The following is a 17556-nucleotide window of genomic DNA, read 5'->3' as shown; positions in this document are numbered from 1 at the left end:
AAAATTTGCTACTACAAAATTTAAAATCAAATATGTTGCTCAAATATGTAATTGGGCAGGGCTGATCTAAGGAGCCAGTAGATGAGCAGAGAGGGACATATAATGAAAATGTCTCCTTTACCCTATTCTCCCGCCTTTCTTTCTATAGAAAGTTTTGTGAATCTGTACATTCTGCTTCATAGCCATGTTTTAAAAAAATCTAATTTTCCACCTAGCAAAGCTTTTGAATCGCATTTTAATTGTTTGATTACGGGTAGCATTTTGCACTGGTTCTGGTTTTGTTTTCTTTTGGAAGAGGGAGGTTATGAGTAAAATTGAATATCTTAAAATTAGCTTTTAAAGTTATAAAAGTAATACATATTCATGATAAAAAAAATCACTCAACATAAAGGTATGAAATGAAAATTTTAAATTCCCCAATTTCTTCCAGAAAGTTTCTGTCTAAAAAAAGTGTGTGTACGTGCATATAGTTATGCAAAAGAGATGTTATTCTCTGTAGTTTTCAGCCACTTGCCTTTGTTCAATTATTTCTTCTTGGCTACCTTTCCACAGGAGTACAGTAAATGTACCCATTTTTTAAAGGACTTGTGTAGTATTCCATTCTATGGATTTATCATAATTTATTTAACTGTCCTCTTAGTACTTAGGATATTTTAAAATAAATTTTTATTGAAGTAATTATAGATTCACATCCAGCTTAAAGAAATAATGCAGAAATACCTCTTATACACTCTGTCCAGTGTCTCCCTATGGTAATGCTTTGTTAACTCTAGTATAATATCACGACCAGGATATTGATATTGGTATAATCTGCTAATCTTATTCGGATTGCCTCAATTTTATTTGTATTCATTTGTGTGTGTATTATGTAATACACTATTTATCATCTGAATATGTTCACTAGTTAACCACAGTCAAGATACTGAACAGTTCCAACACTACAAGGATCTCTCATGTTGCCCTTTTATCACCATAACCACCTTCCTCCAATCCCATCCACTCCATTAGTGGCAATCACTAATATGTCCTCATTTTTATAAAATTTTAGTATTTCAGAAGTGTTATGTAAATGGAATCATATAGTCTATTACCTTTTGCTGTGGGCTTTTTACTAAACATAGTTCCCTGGAGATTCATTGGTATTGTGGCATATATCAGTGGTTCATGCCTCTTATTGCTGATGGTATGGAGGTACTAGAGTCCGTTTAACTATCCACCTATTGAGGGACATTTTGGTTGTTTCCAGTTTGGGACTATTATGAATAAAACCGTTGTGAACATTTGTTTTGGTGTGAGCATAAATTTTCATTTATTAATGAAATTTTCATTTCTCTGGGATAAATGCCTAAGAGTGTATGCAATACATGGAGATCAGTCGAGTTAAATCATTTACATGTGAAAGAAAGATACGTGATATCTATAGCTAGAGGAAGGACAGGCACAGGTATTGTGTGGGTTTTTTTTTTTTTTGATAGGAATGAACTGATTTTGTTTATGGAGGGAGTGGCAGTGCAATACAAATGTATGGCAAAGTAGTAAACAGAAGGAATAGTGGATGGAGCAGACAGTTCAGTAGGTGAGAAGTTATCAGATTCAGAGCATAAGTACAGGATTACACTTTATTAGGAAGAGGGTCTCCTCTCCTAATAAGATTAGAGTAAGAAGAGACTTCAGGAAAAGAAATAGGAAAATGAGGATGTTTCATTTTCTCTGTTAACTAGACTATAAACTCTATGAAAACAGGTTACTTATTTAATCAGTGTATTTGTAGCACCTAGCACTGTTGTGGATGCATCTTGTAGCCTCCCAAAAAGTTGATTTTGAGATGAATGGGTAAAAAATGGAAAATAAAGAGGAAGGGAGTGGAAGGAGGGATGGAAGAACAGAGAGCATGGAGGAGGGAAGGAAGGAGGAAGGAAGGAAAGATAAAAAGGAAGGAAGGGCCGGGAAGAAGACAGCAGTAGAAAGGCCAGGGACTGGAGGAAAGAATGAAAGTTTGGAATAGTCTGGAAAATAAAATAAAAGCTGACTAGTACAATATTTTTCAACCTTTTTTTTATACCAAGACCCACAGTAAAATAAACAAAAATTTTCATTGCAGATCATGCGCACATGCATACATATACATGTACTTATAATTGAAACAAGTTTTTTTAAACAACTTTTACCTGTAGTATATGTAGTGCACTTACAGTTTCTTTTTTGACCTATCCTAACTTTTCCTATTCTATCCTATCATTTAAACTAGATGATCAAGAGCTACTAAATTAATTTATTGATCCACGAATGGGTTACCATCTGCAGTTTGAAGACTATTGGACTAGAAGTTGTTCAGGGGATTGCTGGACAGATAATGAGCTTGACTGAGTTTGGATACCATTTGATAGTGGGAAAAGCACTGGCTTTGGATTCAGGATCTTTGAATTAGGATCCTGCTTCCATTACTTACTAGCATCATACTATGGCAGTTAAGTAACCTCTTCCAACCTTGGTTTTTTCGCCTATACAATGACTATAATGACCTTTAACCCATTAAGTTATCAATCACTCAAGTGTCTTCTAGTGCCTGGTTTGTCACAGGTACTTAATACATGGAAGCTAATGATGGTAGTTAACGATGATGATGTGAAGACCTACTACAATGTACTGCTTGACCCATATCCATTACAAGCATTAGAGATTTAAATGAAATAAATATTGAACTTATAAGCCATGTATTAGCCATTATTGCAACATGTTATTGTTGGTTAAAACATGTGGCTATCTGGTGGAATTAACAGCTCTGATTTAATGAGTAGAAACTAACCACATGTTTCCCCATATATAGACATAGGTTGTTCTCTTATAAGTATTTTAATCTCTGAATACTCAAGCTGTTCAGAGGTATTTTGCCATTAATTATTACCATGAAAATGAATTTTAGTATGAAGTTTCTTGGTTCAGAAAGGTAAGCCAGTTCATTCCATGTAACTTTTCCTTTAGAGAATTTAAGAGTACTATTAGAGTTGATCATTTTGTAGTCAAAACATTAAAGAAATAATGAATGAATATAGGGAGAAAACATTTTCTTCAATATATAGTACAGCCATGATAAGGTGTGAGAAAAGTTTGTTAAACTAAAGCTATGTTAAACTAAATTTTTACCTAGAGCATGTTGGATTGGTATGGCACATTAAAGAACCTATAGTTTTTACCAGCATTTAGCTTCTTCAATTTTCTTTAAATGGTTTTGTGTTTTATTATGAAGGATGATGGAAGACAATGATGATGATGATATAAAGCTCCAAGAAGAAATAGAAGCTGAATTGGATAAAATCAGCATTTCTTCCTTGGAAAAAGATGATTTTGATAGTGATTCAAAATCAGAAACCCAGAGTGATAATAGTGATACAGTAAGTGTTGTGTTGTATTTTTGAGCCTTTTAACTGGATAAGCCTTTTAGGAGAAATATTACTTTTCTCAGTGTGTTTTGTATACTTATCTCATTTTTTCCTTAGGGTCACCTTTAAGCAATATATATTAGTAGATATTTAAATATAAAAGGTATATTGAAGGTAGAAATTACCTATAACTTCACATGTATATGTGTGCATTTTTCACAAAATTGGGATTGTACTATACGTATAAGTATGTGTATGTATATATACATATATCTGCACACATGTGTATGTTTGTATCCTGCTTTTTTTACTTAATCATGAGCATTCTAATGTGATTAGATATGCATAAAAAGCAAAATGTATGTGAAATCTTTAGACCAAAGAATAGTTACTTTTTTGGAAACCAAACATTTATTTTCTTTTCATTTGTGTATTTTCTCCAATGTTTATATGCCTAGAAAAGTTATTCATGGATTCATTCTTTTATATAAAAATCCTTAATCCAATGGAAACTTATTTTCAGCTATGTTATAAAAAGTAGATCTAATTAAAATTTTCCTGCATATATTTAACAAATATTCCCAGGGTCACTTATGGAATAATCCACCTCTTCTCAATTGATTTGTCATATCTGTTATATATATTTAGTTGTTATACATATGATCTATCCAAGGCTATTTATTCTTTTCCATTATTGTGTTAATTTTTGCCCTATAGTGGTTTTATATTTTTAAATATAAAATGGGTCAAATTCCTTTAGTAGTTCTGCTATTTCAACATCTTTTCAACTAAGCTTTTCTCAAAAAACTCATTTGTCAAGTTTCAAAAAATAATTACAATTTGATTTTTAATTAGGATTGCAATAACCTACATAATACTTTTGGAGAAAATAATATTTTTATATTATTGTATCTTTTTATTCACAGCTAATTTAACTGTGACAAAAGTTCTGAAATTATTCATTTGAATATGAGATCCAACAGAATCATGGATGCAATTTATAACCACCTGAAAATTAAAAGCAAATTTTAACCAAATATATTTGTTTGGATTATGCTCTTTATACGGAGCCCTTTTACCTCATTTACACATTTTACTCAAATTTTTGGCATATCAAAACAGATTTTGATACATAGTTTTAGTAAAGAATTTTACAGTTTCTTTTATTATTTACATTTTTAGGATTTAGATGAATTACCTGACTCAGTTCTTCACTGTATTAACGTCATAAAGAATAAAAGTAAAACTGTTGAAGAGCTCATTCTTCAGGACATGGAAGATACTGATGTTTTAAGTAAGTACAGTTTTCATCTGCTTGGCAGATAAGTTTTCTGTAAGTATGAATAATGAATAATTTATAATTTAGAAAATTAAACTGCTTGAAGTTCTTGTCTCTTGTCATATACAGGTATGTGCATTTATCTCTAATAAAATATCCGTAGTATATTGGTCTGTTCAATTTAGTTCATTCATTTGTTTTACTTACTACCTTCCTTACGTCTCCAGTAAGTACTAGCCACTAACAATTTGTTTTACCAGTTCTAATTAAAACCAGACATTCTATTACTTTATGTTAAAGAAAAGAAAACTAATTGTGGGACTATTTTAGAAGTATCAGTTCATACATATATTTGGAGAAAAATATAATTTATATCAAAGCCTCACAATCTTTATTTGCTTCAACTGAGCAAATTTACTTCTTGCAAATTTATTCTAAGAATAATAGAATGAACAAAGGTTTAACTAGAATTAATCCTGGCTTAGTTTATAATGAAAAATGGTAACAACCGAAATGTTCAACAGGACATTGGTGTGTCTAACAATACACTCATTAAAAAAATACGGCTTAGACAATATTTAATAACATAAAGAGTTTCATGATATACTATTAAAATTATTATGAAATTTGATGTCATTTATAAAAATATTAGTATAAACTATAATGTGGGTATTCACAGATATTTGTACGAAAAATATTACTCTGTGAAAGGATATGTTCTAGCCACTGAGAATGCAGCAGGGAACAAAATAGGCAAAGGTCCTCTCTTATTCTAATGTTCTGGTGTGGGGAGACAGACAATAAACAAATAAATACATATGTAATATTTCAATAATGATAACTTCTATGAAGGAAGGATTTTATGATAAGGGGATAGGGACTTCACTGCTGGTGCAGTGGTTAAGACTCTGTGCTCCCAATGCAGGGGGCCTGGGTTCGATCATTTGTCAGGGAACTAGATCCCACATGCATGCCATAACTAAGAATTCACATGCCACAACTAAGGAGCCCGCCTGCCGCAACTAAGACCCAGTGCAACCAAAAAAAAGAAAGAAAAAGAGAAGGGGATAGAGATTGAAGATTGCTATCTTAGATAGGGTAGGTCAAAGAAGGCCTCTCTGAGGAGGTGATATTTAAGTAGTGACTGAAATGAGACAGTAAGCCACATGGGATATCTCAATGAAGGAGACGTGAGTCACGTGGATGTCTAGAGGGCTGGTGTTCCAGAAAGAGGGAATCGTAAAGGCCAAGGCACACTGAGTGGGCATGATATGTTCAAAGAATAGTAAGCCTTTGTGGTTATATCCAAGAAAATAAGGGGTCAGATCATACAGGGCTCTTATCAATCCAAGGTGTGGACTTTGGATTCTGTTCTGAGTATATGAAGGTTTTTGAGTAAGGAGTGACAGAATCTGACATATTTTGAGACAATCGTTCTGGAAACTGCAGAGGAGATGGCTTGAGGTAGCAAGAGTCCACTACAAGACTGTCACGGTAGTGTGGTTAGAGATGAGAGTGATTTGAGTAGAAATGATGAAAAACAGTCGCATTCTAGAAAACATTCTTAAGGTAGAAAGAAACAAAAGTATTTATTGATGGATTTGTATGAAAGGAAGAGAGGAAATTTGGCTCCAAGGTTTTTGTTCTGAGTACCTGTGTGAAAGGATGTATAAAGACTTATGTAGACCCTTCAGGTTTTAGCAGTGCTTATCTATAGTCAAGTTATGGGGGATTTTAATGGTTTTCCTATTTATATTTACTAAAGTTTATACAATGAAAATGTATTTTAAATATATTGGCAAGTATAGAGCCTAATTATGAAAAAAAGCAAAGGAAATATAATTATAAAAAATTAGTTACATGAAAGATTATATAACTACAGTTATAACAGTGGTTTAGAAAATTATAAGGTCCCATGTATATAGCTCTAATCAAATAAGTTTGATAGTCTCAATGAATAGAATAATTTTCTAAGAAAATTCATATTATCAAAATTGCTTGATAAAGGAGAAGACATGATTAAATCAATAATTTGGCTGAAGGTGGAAAGAGATTTCTTCTCAAGTGTCATTAGGAACTCGGGATAATTTTGCAATTGAATTATTCCAATCCATCAAGGAGCAAAAAAATCTGCATGTTATATAATATTTCATTTGTAAAAAACTGCACATTTTATTTTTTATTTTATTTTATTTTTTTTGCGGTATGCGGGCCTCTCACTGTTGTGGCCTCTCCCGTTGTGGAGCACAGGCTCCGGACACGCAGGCTTAGCGGCGATGGCTCACGGGCCTAGCCACTCCGCGGCATGTGGGATCTTCCCGGACCGGGGCACGAACCCGTTTCCCCTGAATCGGCAGGCGGACTTTCAACCACTGCGCCACCAGGGAAGCCCCAAACTGCACATGTTATATACAAAACTGTGCAAGCTTCACATACATATACATAAGAGAAACTGAGGCTAATTTTATTTATGAATATGGATGTACTGATTATGGCTCTCATTTGTAGACAAAAGCTGTTTTAGCTACTTTAAGGAGTAAGGTTTTGGGGAGTATTTGTGTAAAACAAACTTAGTGGCTTAAAATAACAGTATGCTGTTATCTTTTATATAGTTCTGTGGGTTGACTGGGCTTTAGCTAATCAGTTCTTGCTTGCATTTCTTATGCATTTACAGTCAGATGTTGATTAGGGCCACAGTCATCTGAAGTCTTTACTGGATTGGAATTCTAAGATGGCTCACTGAAATGACTGGCAGTGATGCTAATTGTTGGCTGGGAGTTCAGTTGGAGCTGTCAGCTGGAGGCACCTATGTGGTCTCTCCCTATGGCTTTCATGGCACCTGGATTCTGAGAAATAGCATCCTGTGAGCAAAATATCAAGAGACTAAGATGGAACCCTGTAAAGATTCATATGACTTATTCTCAGAAGTCATGCAACATCACTTCTACTACATCCTGGTGGTTACATAGGGTCAGCACAGATTCTTTGCGGGAGGGGGCTACACAGGGTATCATACCAGGAAGTGTGGGAGTGACATCTTTGGAGACTAGCTATTACAATAAATAACAGAATTGTTAATAGAACTGAAGAAACAGATTCTAAGCTGAACATCCAAAGTGTAGAAAATATACATGCAAGTACATTGTAGAACTGGGCTGCAGCAGGAGCTGCTGATATAATAAAGAAATTCAGAGACATTAATCCTCTACTATACCCTGCTATCTCCAACCCAAAGCACCCTCTATCATAGTCTGAGCCAGAAAAATGAAAATCTCTCTCTGCCTTTCTTCACACATAATATTTTTATGAAAATAAAGACTGGGCTTCCCTGGTGGCACAGTGGTTAAGAATCTGCCTGCCAATGCAGGGGACATGGGTTCGAGCCCTGGTCCGGGAAAATCCCACATGCCGTGGAGCAACTAAGCCTGTGTGCCACAACTACTGAGCCTGCACTCTAGAGCCCGCAAGCCACAACTACTGAGCTCATGTGCCACAACTACTGAGCCCGTGAGCCACAACTACTGAGCCCGCGAGCCATAACTACTGAAGCCTGCATGCCTAGAGCCTGTGCTCCGCAGCAAGAGAAGCCACTGCAGTGAGAAGCCTGTGCACCGCAATGAAGAGTAGCCCCCGCTCGCCGCAACTAGAGAAAGCCTGCGCTCAGCAACGAAGACCCAATGCAGCCAAAATTAAATTAATTAATTAATTAATTTTAAGAAAAGAAAAGAAAAGAAAGACTTACACAAATGTATCAATTGGCAGAACCTAAATCACCCTCAGAAACCTAGCTTCAAAGGCATCTGGAGAATGTTATTTTTGCTTTTCAGCTCTCACATAAGAAAACATGCCAGAGAGGTTGTGAATTGGTGTTGAAAAAGAAAATCTATAATAATAGACAAAATAGGTGTGAATAGTCAGTTAATTAGCAGAATGGTCATCTGTAAAAAATAGTTTACTACTAGGGAACATTACCATGATAAAACATGTTAATTGAATAAGGAAAAGAAGCATAACTACATCTGCACAGATGATAAAAACACAATAAAATTCAACAAAAACTCAAAAAATTGGGAATGAAAGTTTACTTCATTTACACGTTAATAATTGTAATCTTTTAAAGTAAGACTTTTATTAAAGCATTTTCAGTATCTTGTTCTGAAAGATTATACTGCTAGTTTGTGGCAGGTAGAATTGAACTTTTGTTGGTTTCTAATCAAGGTGTCATTGTGATATTAAACACAGCATTATTCTGTGTACATGGAAAATGAACTTCAGTCTAGAATATGAAAGGTGATAAAGAGATCTAAAAATCTGTTATTTTTATTTTTGAATAAAGATTACAGATTTCCTATGTTCTTTGTTCTTCAGTATTTCCTGTTGTTTTGAGTTACTGATCAAGAATATGCTGTGGTAGAATTTGAGATTAAAGGATGATGAAATAGTTTGGGATTTTAACATGTTGTGTCTTGCTCTAATATTTAAAGTTATAATATTTCTTTCTCTTTATAGGCTATGATTATGGAGCAGTTTCTAATAATCATATGCATTTAAGGATAGAATTACGAACTGAATGTAAAGAAAATCCAGAACAATTAATGAAGGTATATGTTGTTTGACTGAAAGTACTCAATATTGCAGTTAGAAATTTACCTTTACCTCTCACGTACCATTTAAAGTTCACTGGCTTGGGCTTCCCTGGTGGCGCAGTGGTTGAGAGTCTGCCTGCCGGTGCAGGGGACGCGGGTTCGTGCCCGGTCCGGGAAGATCCCACATGCCGCGGAGAGGCTGGGCCCGTGGGCCATGGCCGCTGAGTCTGCGAGTTCGGAGCCTGTGCTCCGCAACGGGAGAGGCCACAGCGGTGAGAGGCCAGCGTACCGCCAAAAAATAAATAAATAAATAAAGTTCACTGGCTTAAAAATTTAATTATTTTAAGCTAATAATTTTTGGATTTGTTTCCTCCTCTGGCATATAATATAAAACAATACAAATTTCAATCTTTAAAAATATTAGAAATAGTGATTTGAACCATAAATACTTGGGAATTTAATGTAGATAGGAGAGCAGAACTATATTGAATAGTATTTTTTCCCTAAAAGCTCCAAGGAAAACAATGAAATATACTCTAATATTATTACTTTGCTTAGGAATGTACTGTGATCCAGTGGAGACTTTAAATACCCTGTAGAAACTTTAAACGTAGAATATCTTATGTTAGTTTTTTTAAAAAAAATGGTAAAACAGAAACATCCGTAAAAAAGTAAGAGTAAAGGAGAGCCTAGCATTTTTGGGTGAAACTCCCGGAAATGTATTTAAGAGAAAACCTCTTCCACAGGTTCAGCATCTTGAAATCATTTTTACTTCTCATTTTACCCAACTGTAATTTTACCTTACTCTATTCTTGCTCTCTGTGTATTTAGCATAATGTGAAAATTACTTGTATGTATGTTTCTTACTCTCTTTTTTGGTAACCCTCAAACCTGAAATATATTAATTTTGAATTATCATATTGCTACTTCAGTGGAATAGATATCCTGTACCTTTCAAGCTAGAATATATAGAAGTATAATTATGGAAAAGTATTAATCAAAATTATAACTTGTGTGTAAGTCAGGGCAAATTAGAGAATAGTTCTATTTTTAAAACATACTGAATATATTAGCAATTTGTATATGTGAGCTATTGCTGCAGATAAGAAATATAGAAAGGTATTAGGAGGAAAACACATATTAGTAGAAACATTTTGACATGATTATTAAGCAGTTTAATTGAATATTGTGAGTAAAGATTAGAAAGTAATTAGAATTCTGAAAAACATTAGGAGGGTAAAACAGAGTGTGCTTGCATGGAAAAAACATTTTTCTTCACCATAAAGAGAATAATTATCAATATGCTATATAGAATTGTATTTGAGAGTGATTTGAAGTAAATAAAGTTCTATATATGTGTATGTAAATACTTAATGCATTATTAAAATAATAGCTTTACTCTCTATTTTGTTTTTCTTTAATCACTGGTACTTTTTTAACCTCTTAGATGTTATCTGAAATAGAAAAAGAAGAATTTCTGAGAAGTAAAACTCATTGTGGCAGCCCTGATTCTGTTCCAGAGCCTGATCCTTGTGATTTGCCTGTGGATGAACATGTTTTGCCAGGTGGACTAAATTGCTTGGTGATATTTATGATAATTTTTATGTGATTGACCTTAATTATCTGAAAAAAAGTAGACAGTTTTCTTTTGACATTTAGAAGAATATAGTCACAATATTTGAAAAATATTGTATACTTGCTATGCTTATTTAATTACATGTTCTCATAGTTTTTTTTATGACTCCTAATTTAACTTCATGTAAGTAGAGTTAAAACTTTTCCACATATATAGCTGACTGCAATAGATATATGCAGACCTGAATTTTTTAAGTGTCTCTTAACTGTGTTCCTTATGTATCGCTTAACTACACACATGCACACACACACACACACACACACACACACACACACACACATTATGTTTTTATAGAAGTCTTATGGAATACTTTAAGGCAAGTTATGTGACTTCTTTATTGATGCAATGGAACTTACATGTATTTTGCATACTTTTACTTTGGTAATATATTGACATTATTTATTTATTTTGAAATTACTTTTAAACTTTACACTGGATCAGATTTGACTGTTTTGATTTAAAATTTTTTCTCCTCATGAATACAGATGATGCTGATATAAATTTCGGATACTGTGAAGTGGAAGAAAGATGTAGGCAGTCCTTTGAGGCTTGGCAAGACAAACAGAAAGAACTAGAAGACCAAAAGAAGCAAACTCTCAAAGCTCAGAGGGATAGAGAAGAAAAGCAGTTTCAAGAAGAAGAAGAAAAAAGACATTACTGGATGAAACAGTTTGAAGTTGAAAAGAAGAAATTGGAGAATATTCAGAAGGTAAGGTTTTTTAATTTTAATTTTTGTCTTTCATACATTTAAAAAAATCAGTATCTACTTCTGAACAGTATTGATGTTTTGGTTTATGGTGCGAATTGAGCTCCATTCTATGGGTTTTAATTAGTCCTAATAATCAAAGCAGTTGACTGTGGATTAACGGTATTAATATGGACTCCTTGCCTAGTTTTCATGAAATTCATTAGAATTTCAGGTACTGCTTTGAAACTTCATAGTTTCAAAGATTGTCCTAAAAAAGCTGACATTTACTACATAAGTTGTTACTTTTTTACACCCTTCTAATCATAGAAAAAGGCAATAGAATTTTCTCAATCATGTAACGTCCTTGCTATGTGGTCTGATATCTAGCAATTTTGTAAAACATATTTGGTTGAAGTGGTTTAGCCATGTAGGTGATGGTATGTGCCTCATTCCCATAAATGAGCTAATTCCTGGGACTAGAAATTTTTTGGTGTGAAGGAATTTTGTGTTTTTTTCATTTCTGTTTCCGCCCAGCTGTACCTCAGGTGGTCCTCATCCTCAGGTCATGGTAGTGGCATATTGAGAAACTGGTGGATTTCTAGGACCTACATGTGGGCCATTAGCCCGTTTAGAATGTATGGATAACAGACAGGACTTACATCTCTTGTTTTACATTACTAAAGTTGCCTTATATATTACTCACGACTTACTAGTTTGAGTGTTCCATATAGAGAACCTTAGCATGTAGTCACATAGACAGTTCAGGGTATTCAAGCCTCCAATGTTGAGTACACTGCATTTCCTGATTATATAGAAAATAAATAAATTAAAAAGTGATAATATTGTCGAACCAGCTTGGCCATGGCTTTTTCTAATAGTAAGCTATGAATGTTTAGCTTTCTTTTAGTTATATTTTCCTTTCCACAGACCAGATTAGTCATTTCCAAAAGTCAGAAGCTTTTTTTTTTTTTTTCCAATTCCAGAGTAGGAGTGAATATAATGTAGATTCTTAGAGAAGTGTTTGCTGGCTTGTGGTAAAACGTATTATTGCTATTGGTTGTTAGTGATATTTTCAAATATTTTCTAAAAAACATCTGATTTTAAAATTCTGTTCAGCTAAGTTGCCATTTTTATTTGTTTTGTAACAAAAATTTACTGACTACTTTAAGGGCAAAGCTTTCAGCTATGTGCTTACATGATACAAAACAGATTTAACACAGGGCCCTACCCTTGAAGAATTGTAACTTGTTTTTTGAAAGTAATTTGTGCTTTATCATAAAATTATGATTTAAAAAATATATATGACATTAGTAGGTTTAATGAGTTTCTGAATGTGTGCTTTGTTTTACCTTGGGGCTTAAAAGTTTTCCAATGAGACCATTCCGTAATTTTATAATGATGGATCCTAAATAATTTACTTATTTAGTAATTCTATTCTGTGTCCTTTGTTAGCTTCCTCTTCCATTTTCCAAAACAGCTATCATAAATCTCTTTCCTTAAGAGTTCTACCCAACTCCTCCCTCCTCGTTATTAGCAAATTATCACATAACATTTTTGCATCTATTACAAACTTCTTTGTCTTTCTCATCCTGCATCTAGTTAGCATCAATCTCTGTGGTCGCCTTTTTGCGTTTTTTTTTTTTTTGCCTTTGCTCTTATCTCAGTAAGAGAGGTTTCTTCTACCAAAGGCTAGCTTTTCCTCCTTTGCTCTATATTCTATCATTTTCCAGTTTACCCCAGTTTTCCATTATGTTGAAACACCCCTACAGCTTCCTCCTTTCTTATTGCTTATAGGCATGTTAAATTTTCTCCTGTCCTAGAAACAAAACAAAAGAAAAATCATGAGATCATTTTCCTTTATATGTCTCACGTCAGCTGCTCCTTAGGTCTACTTATCATAGGCAGGCTTCTTAAGGAGTAGTTATTTGTGCTCAATCCATTTCCTCATCTCTCATTCAATCCTAAATCTGCTAGGGATCTTCCACCACCGCTCCAGTGAATGAAACTGCTTTTGACAAAAATAATCAATGTTTTCTAAATTGGCTTGGACAAAAATAACCAATGGCTTCTAGAAGCATACTCACAGGTTCTATTTCAGTATTTATTTTTGCCTCTTTAGCATTTCATGCCAATAAAAATTTGATTGCTGACCATTTCTTTTTCTCTTGACTTCTGTGGGACCATACTGCCTTGACTGTCTTCTTACATGTTTGGCCGTTCTTCCTTGATATCTATTTTAGGCTTCTTTTTCTCTTTCTCCTTGAATGTGGTCCTACCAAGGATTCCATCCTTTGTTCTTTCTTTTCTTACTCCATGTATTTTCTCTCTTGATAATCTCAAACACAGTTATGGCTGTTCAGAACCAAATCTATAGTTAAAACAAAAAAAGTCGAACTACATAACTCTCCTACACTCAGAACTTAATGTATCTAAAGTTGAATGCACTGTCTTTCTTTCTGAATCGTGCTCCTCCTCTGGTGTTCATTATTTTGATGAGTTACACTATCATCATAGTCGAAGCTAGAAAGATATGGACCATTTTTAACTCTTCTCTCTCTTTTACTATCCTCTTCCTTCTAATAGTTATATTATTCACTGTCTCATCCATATGTCTACTGCTACCCCATATTTCAGGATGTCCTAATGTCTAGCTTGGAATATTTACTATACTCTCTAATTGATCTTCCTACTTTTGGTCTTGTATTCTGTAAACTCATGTACCATAGTGCAGTTGGTAGGATAATTATTTTCTAAAAAAAGTTATTTCCCTGCTTAAATGCCATCAAAAGTTCCCACAATTCCTATAAGATAATGTCCAAAGAACTTTTCTCACTTCCTTTTATCCAGGCAGTTGGCAGTTTATGACCATTTCATATTTACATCGTGTTTGTGTCTCTTCTGACTCCTCCCACCCTATCTGCAGAAGGCCCTCATTGGTTCTCACATGGACTTCTCTAATAGCTACCTCACTGATCTCCTTAGTGTCTCTCCTTGACTTACTTTCTCTAATTCTATCAAATGTAACCTTATAATTTTTCTAAAACAGAGCTGTAATCATTTTCCTAGCTCAAAAACATTTAATAAATGCCTAAAATGTTTATTTAATCTCTTAAAAGCCTAATAATTTCAAAAACAATCTTCTGTATGAAACCTTTCATGATCTTCTAATTATAGCACCAATTCCTACCATAATCCTTATAGTTCTTATTTTGTGATAAACTTATTTTGCTAAATTTGGGGCAACGTGTGAATGTATGATTGCATTCTCATATTATTAAAGGTAAAGTTTTTGAGGGAGGGGATTATATTTTACTGATTTTTTTTTTTATTCTGCAGAGCCTTTACAAAATAGATGCTAATAAAGAGTTAATGAAAGAAAACAATTACCCTCTGAAATGATTTACTATGTGAATTAAATGAAATGGTGTGGAGAGAAAAAAATTGTAATGCAAAACCCATCTTAACACACATTATCATCTGTAATTTTTGCATTGTCCAGGAGTATTTCTAGCCAATGCATTTTATTATATGAATAAACATATAAATAAACTCAAATAAATAAAACAACTTACCCAGATTGTAAATATCTTTATATGCTAATGGGAACCCTAGGTATCATTTTATTATATTTCAGTTTGGAATTAAAGTTGTTATCCCAGTACTAATAACTGAGGACCATTGGGTGAGTTGTTATCTTTAACCATTGTTTACAAATATATGTCGTAAGAATCATACATAATAAACATAATATTGTTTGATAGTTGAATATAATATTTCAATATTATCATATGCTCAGCAAGAACAGGACAAGATGAATGATGAACTTCATAAAGAGGAGAAAAAATGGAAGGAGAAATTTAAACAGCATGAGGTATGTGTTTGTTGTTTTTAAGCAGCGCAATAATCATTCTCCATTTGAAGTAAATTACTATGCTTGGAATGGGCATTTTAAAATAATATTGCCTAGTTGGTATAGGATTTAATTTACTGAAGTTTTAAAAATACCTTAGTTATAGAAGCTCTCCTTGAAATAGAATGTCTTGAAAAGGAAAATAAACTGGTTCAATGAGTGAACATGTCTGTATACTCTTGTAATTGTAAAATTTCTTTTAAGTTTTGAGAAAACATACTATTACGAATATTTCATTATGATTGAGGATTGTTATAAGAGGTTACTGCATTTCTTTAGCACAACTAATTGAATGTGTTAAATAACCCCTTTAAATTTAAGATGATTCTGATGACATGTTTATTGTTTTAACTTTAATTTACTCCACAGTTTTTATATAAAATTATTTTAAATAATTACAAGTAAAAAGTAGATAAAATTTCCCATAATCCTGTAATGTAGTTAAAAATATTAACTATCATTGTATTTTTTCCAAGTCTTTTAAAATTTATACAAACACATTCCTGAAAAAATATGTTTATACTGGCCATCTCTAAATTTTAAAAAGTTGGTTAGGGCTTCCCTGGTGGCGCAGTGGTTGAGAGTCTGACTGCTGATGCAGGGGACCCAAGTTCGTGCCACAGCCCGGGAAGATCCCACATGCCACGGAGCGGCTGGGCCCGTGAGCCATGGCCGCTGAGCCTGCGCATCCAGAGCCTGTGCTCCGCAACAGGAGAGGCCACAACAGTGAGAGGCCCGCATACCGCAAAAAAAAAAAAAAAAAAAAAGTTGGTTAGACATGTGAAGACACATGGTTCATTATGAATGGTAAGAAAAAGAAAGACAGTAGTGGCTCACTTTCAGGTAATACAAATGTTGGAGTTAGGAGAGCCATTCAAGTACCTCTTGCACTGTTGGTGGGAATGTAAATTGATACAGCCACTATGGAGAACAGTATGGAGGTTCCTTAAAAAACTGAAAATGGAACTACCATACGACCCAGCAATCCCACTACTGAGCATATACCCTGAGAAAACCATAATTCAAAAATAGTCATGTACCACAATGTTCACTGCAGCTCTATTTACAATAGCCAGGACATGGAAGCAACCTAAATGTCCATCAACAGATGAATGGATAGAGAAAACGTGGCACATATATACAATGGAATATTACTCAGCCATAAAAGGAAACGAAGTTGAGTTATTTGTAGTGAGGCGGATGGACCTAGAGTCTGTCACAGAGTGAAGTAAGTCAGAAAGAGAAAAACAAATACCGTATGCTAACACGTATATATGGAATCTAAAAAAAAAAAAAATGGTCATGAAGAACCTAGGGGCAAGATGGGAATAAAGGCGCAGACCTACTAGAGAATGGGCTTGAGGACATGGGGAGGGGGAAGGGTAAGCTGGGACAAAGTGAGAGAGTGGCATGGACATATATATATATATATACACTACCAAATGTAAAACTGATAGGTAGTGGGAAGCAGCCACATAGCACAGGGAGATCAGCTTGGTGCTTTGTGACCACCTAAGGGGTGGGATAGGGAGGGTGGGAGAGAGGGAGATGCAAGAGAGAAGAGATATGGGGATATATGTATAATTGATTCACTTTGTTATAAAGTAGAAACTAACACACCATTGTAAAGCAATTATACTCCAATAAAGATGTTAAAAAAAAAACCTATAACTATCATGCAGTAGCAAAATAATTAAACAGGTGATATGAAAAGAAAATTAGAATCTTTAATGAAATACCAAGTATATATTCTAGAGTTGAATAGTTCAGTGTATAAAAATAAAATTTCAGTGGATAAGTTTGACAGTAGATTTGACACAGCAGGTGAGAACATTAATGAAGCTGAAGGGAAGTCAATAGAAAATACCCAAATTTAAGCACAGAGAGGGCAAAAAATAATGGGAAAAGCAGAAAAGTATACAAGAAATATGTGACGCATAATGAAATATAAAAAATGTGTATAACAGTAAGTAATCTTGGAAGGAGTGTAGAGAATGGGGCAGAACCTATGTGTAAAGAGATAATAGTTGAAATGGTTTCAAATTGTTTTAGAAAAATCAGTCTGAACATTTGAAGA

At 33.9% G+C, this 17556-nt stretch overlaps 1 protein-coding gene across 1 annotated transcript in view; it reads left to right on the top strand.

Moving 5' to 3' along the window:
- The first annotated feature begins 3248 nt into the window (after window positions 1-3248).
- The window catches only part of LRRIQ1 (leucine rich repeats and IQ motif containing 1), a 174260-nt gene continuing 159952 nt past the window's right edge, over window positions 3249-17556 (top strand). Inside the window, exons 1-6 of the mRNA XM_065887785.1 lie at window positions 3249-3392; window positions 4563-4674; window positions 9169-9260; window positions 10693-10810; window positions 11367-11590; window positions 15366-15440. Of these exons, the coding sequence (XP_065743857.1) occupies window positions 3249-3392; window positions 4563-4674; window positions 9169-9260; window positions 10693-10810; window positions 11367-11590; window positions 15366-15440 (765 nt within the window). The remainder of the gene's footprint in view (window positions 3393-4562; window positions 4675-9168; window positions 9261-10692; window positions 10811-11366; window positions 11591-15365; window positions 15441-17556) is intronic.

Source organism: Phocoena phocoena, chromosome 11 (genome assembly GCF_963924675.1).
Source record: "Phocoena phocoena chromosome 11, mPhoPho1.1, whole genome shotgun sequence".
Lineage (NCBI taxonomy): Eukaryota > Metazoa > Chordata > Mammalia > Artiodactyla > Phocoenidae > Phocoena > Phocoena phocoena.
This window is presented reverse-complemented; position numbering and strand designations above follow the sequence as displayed.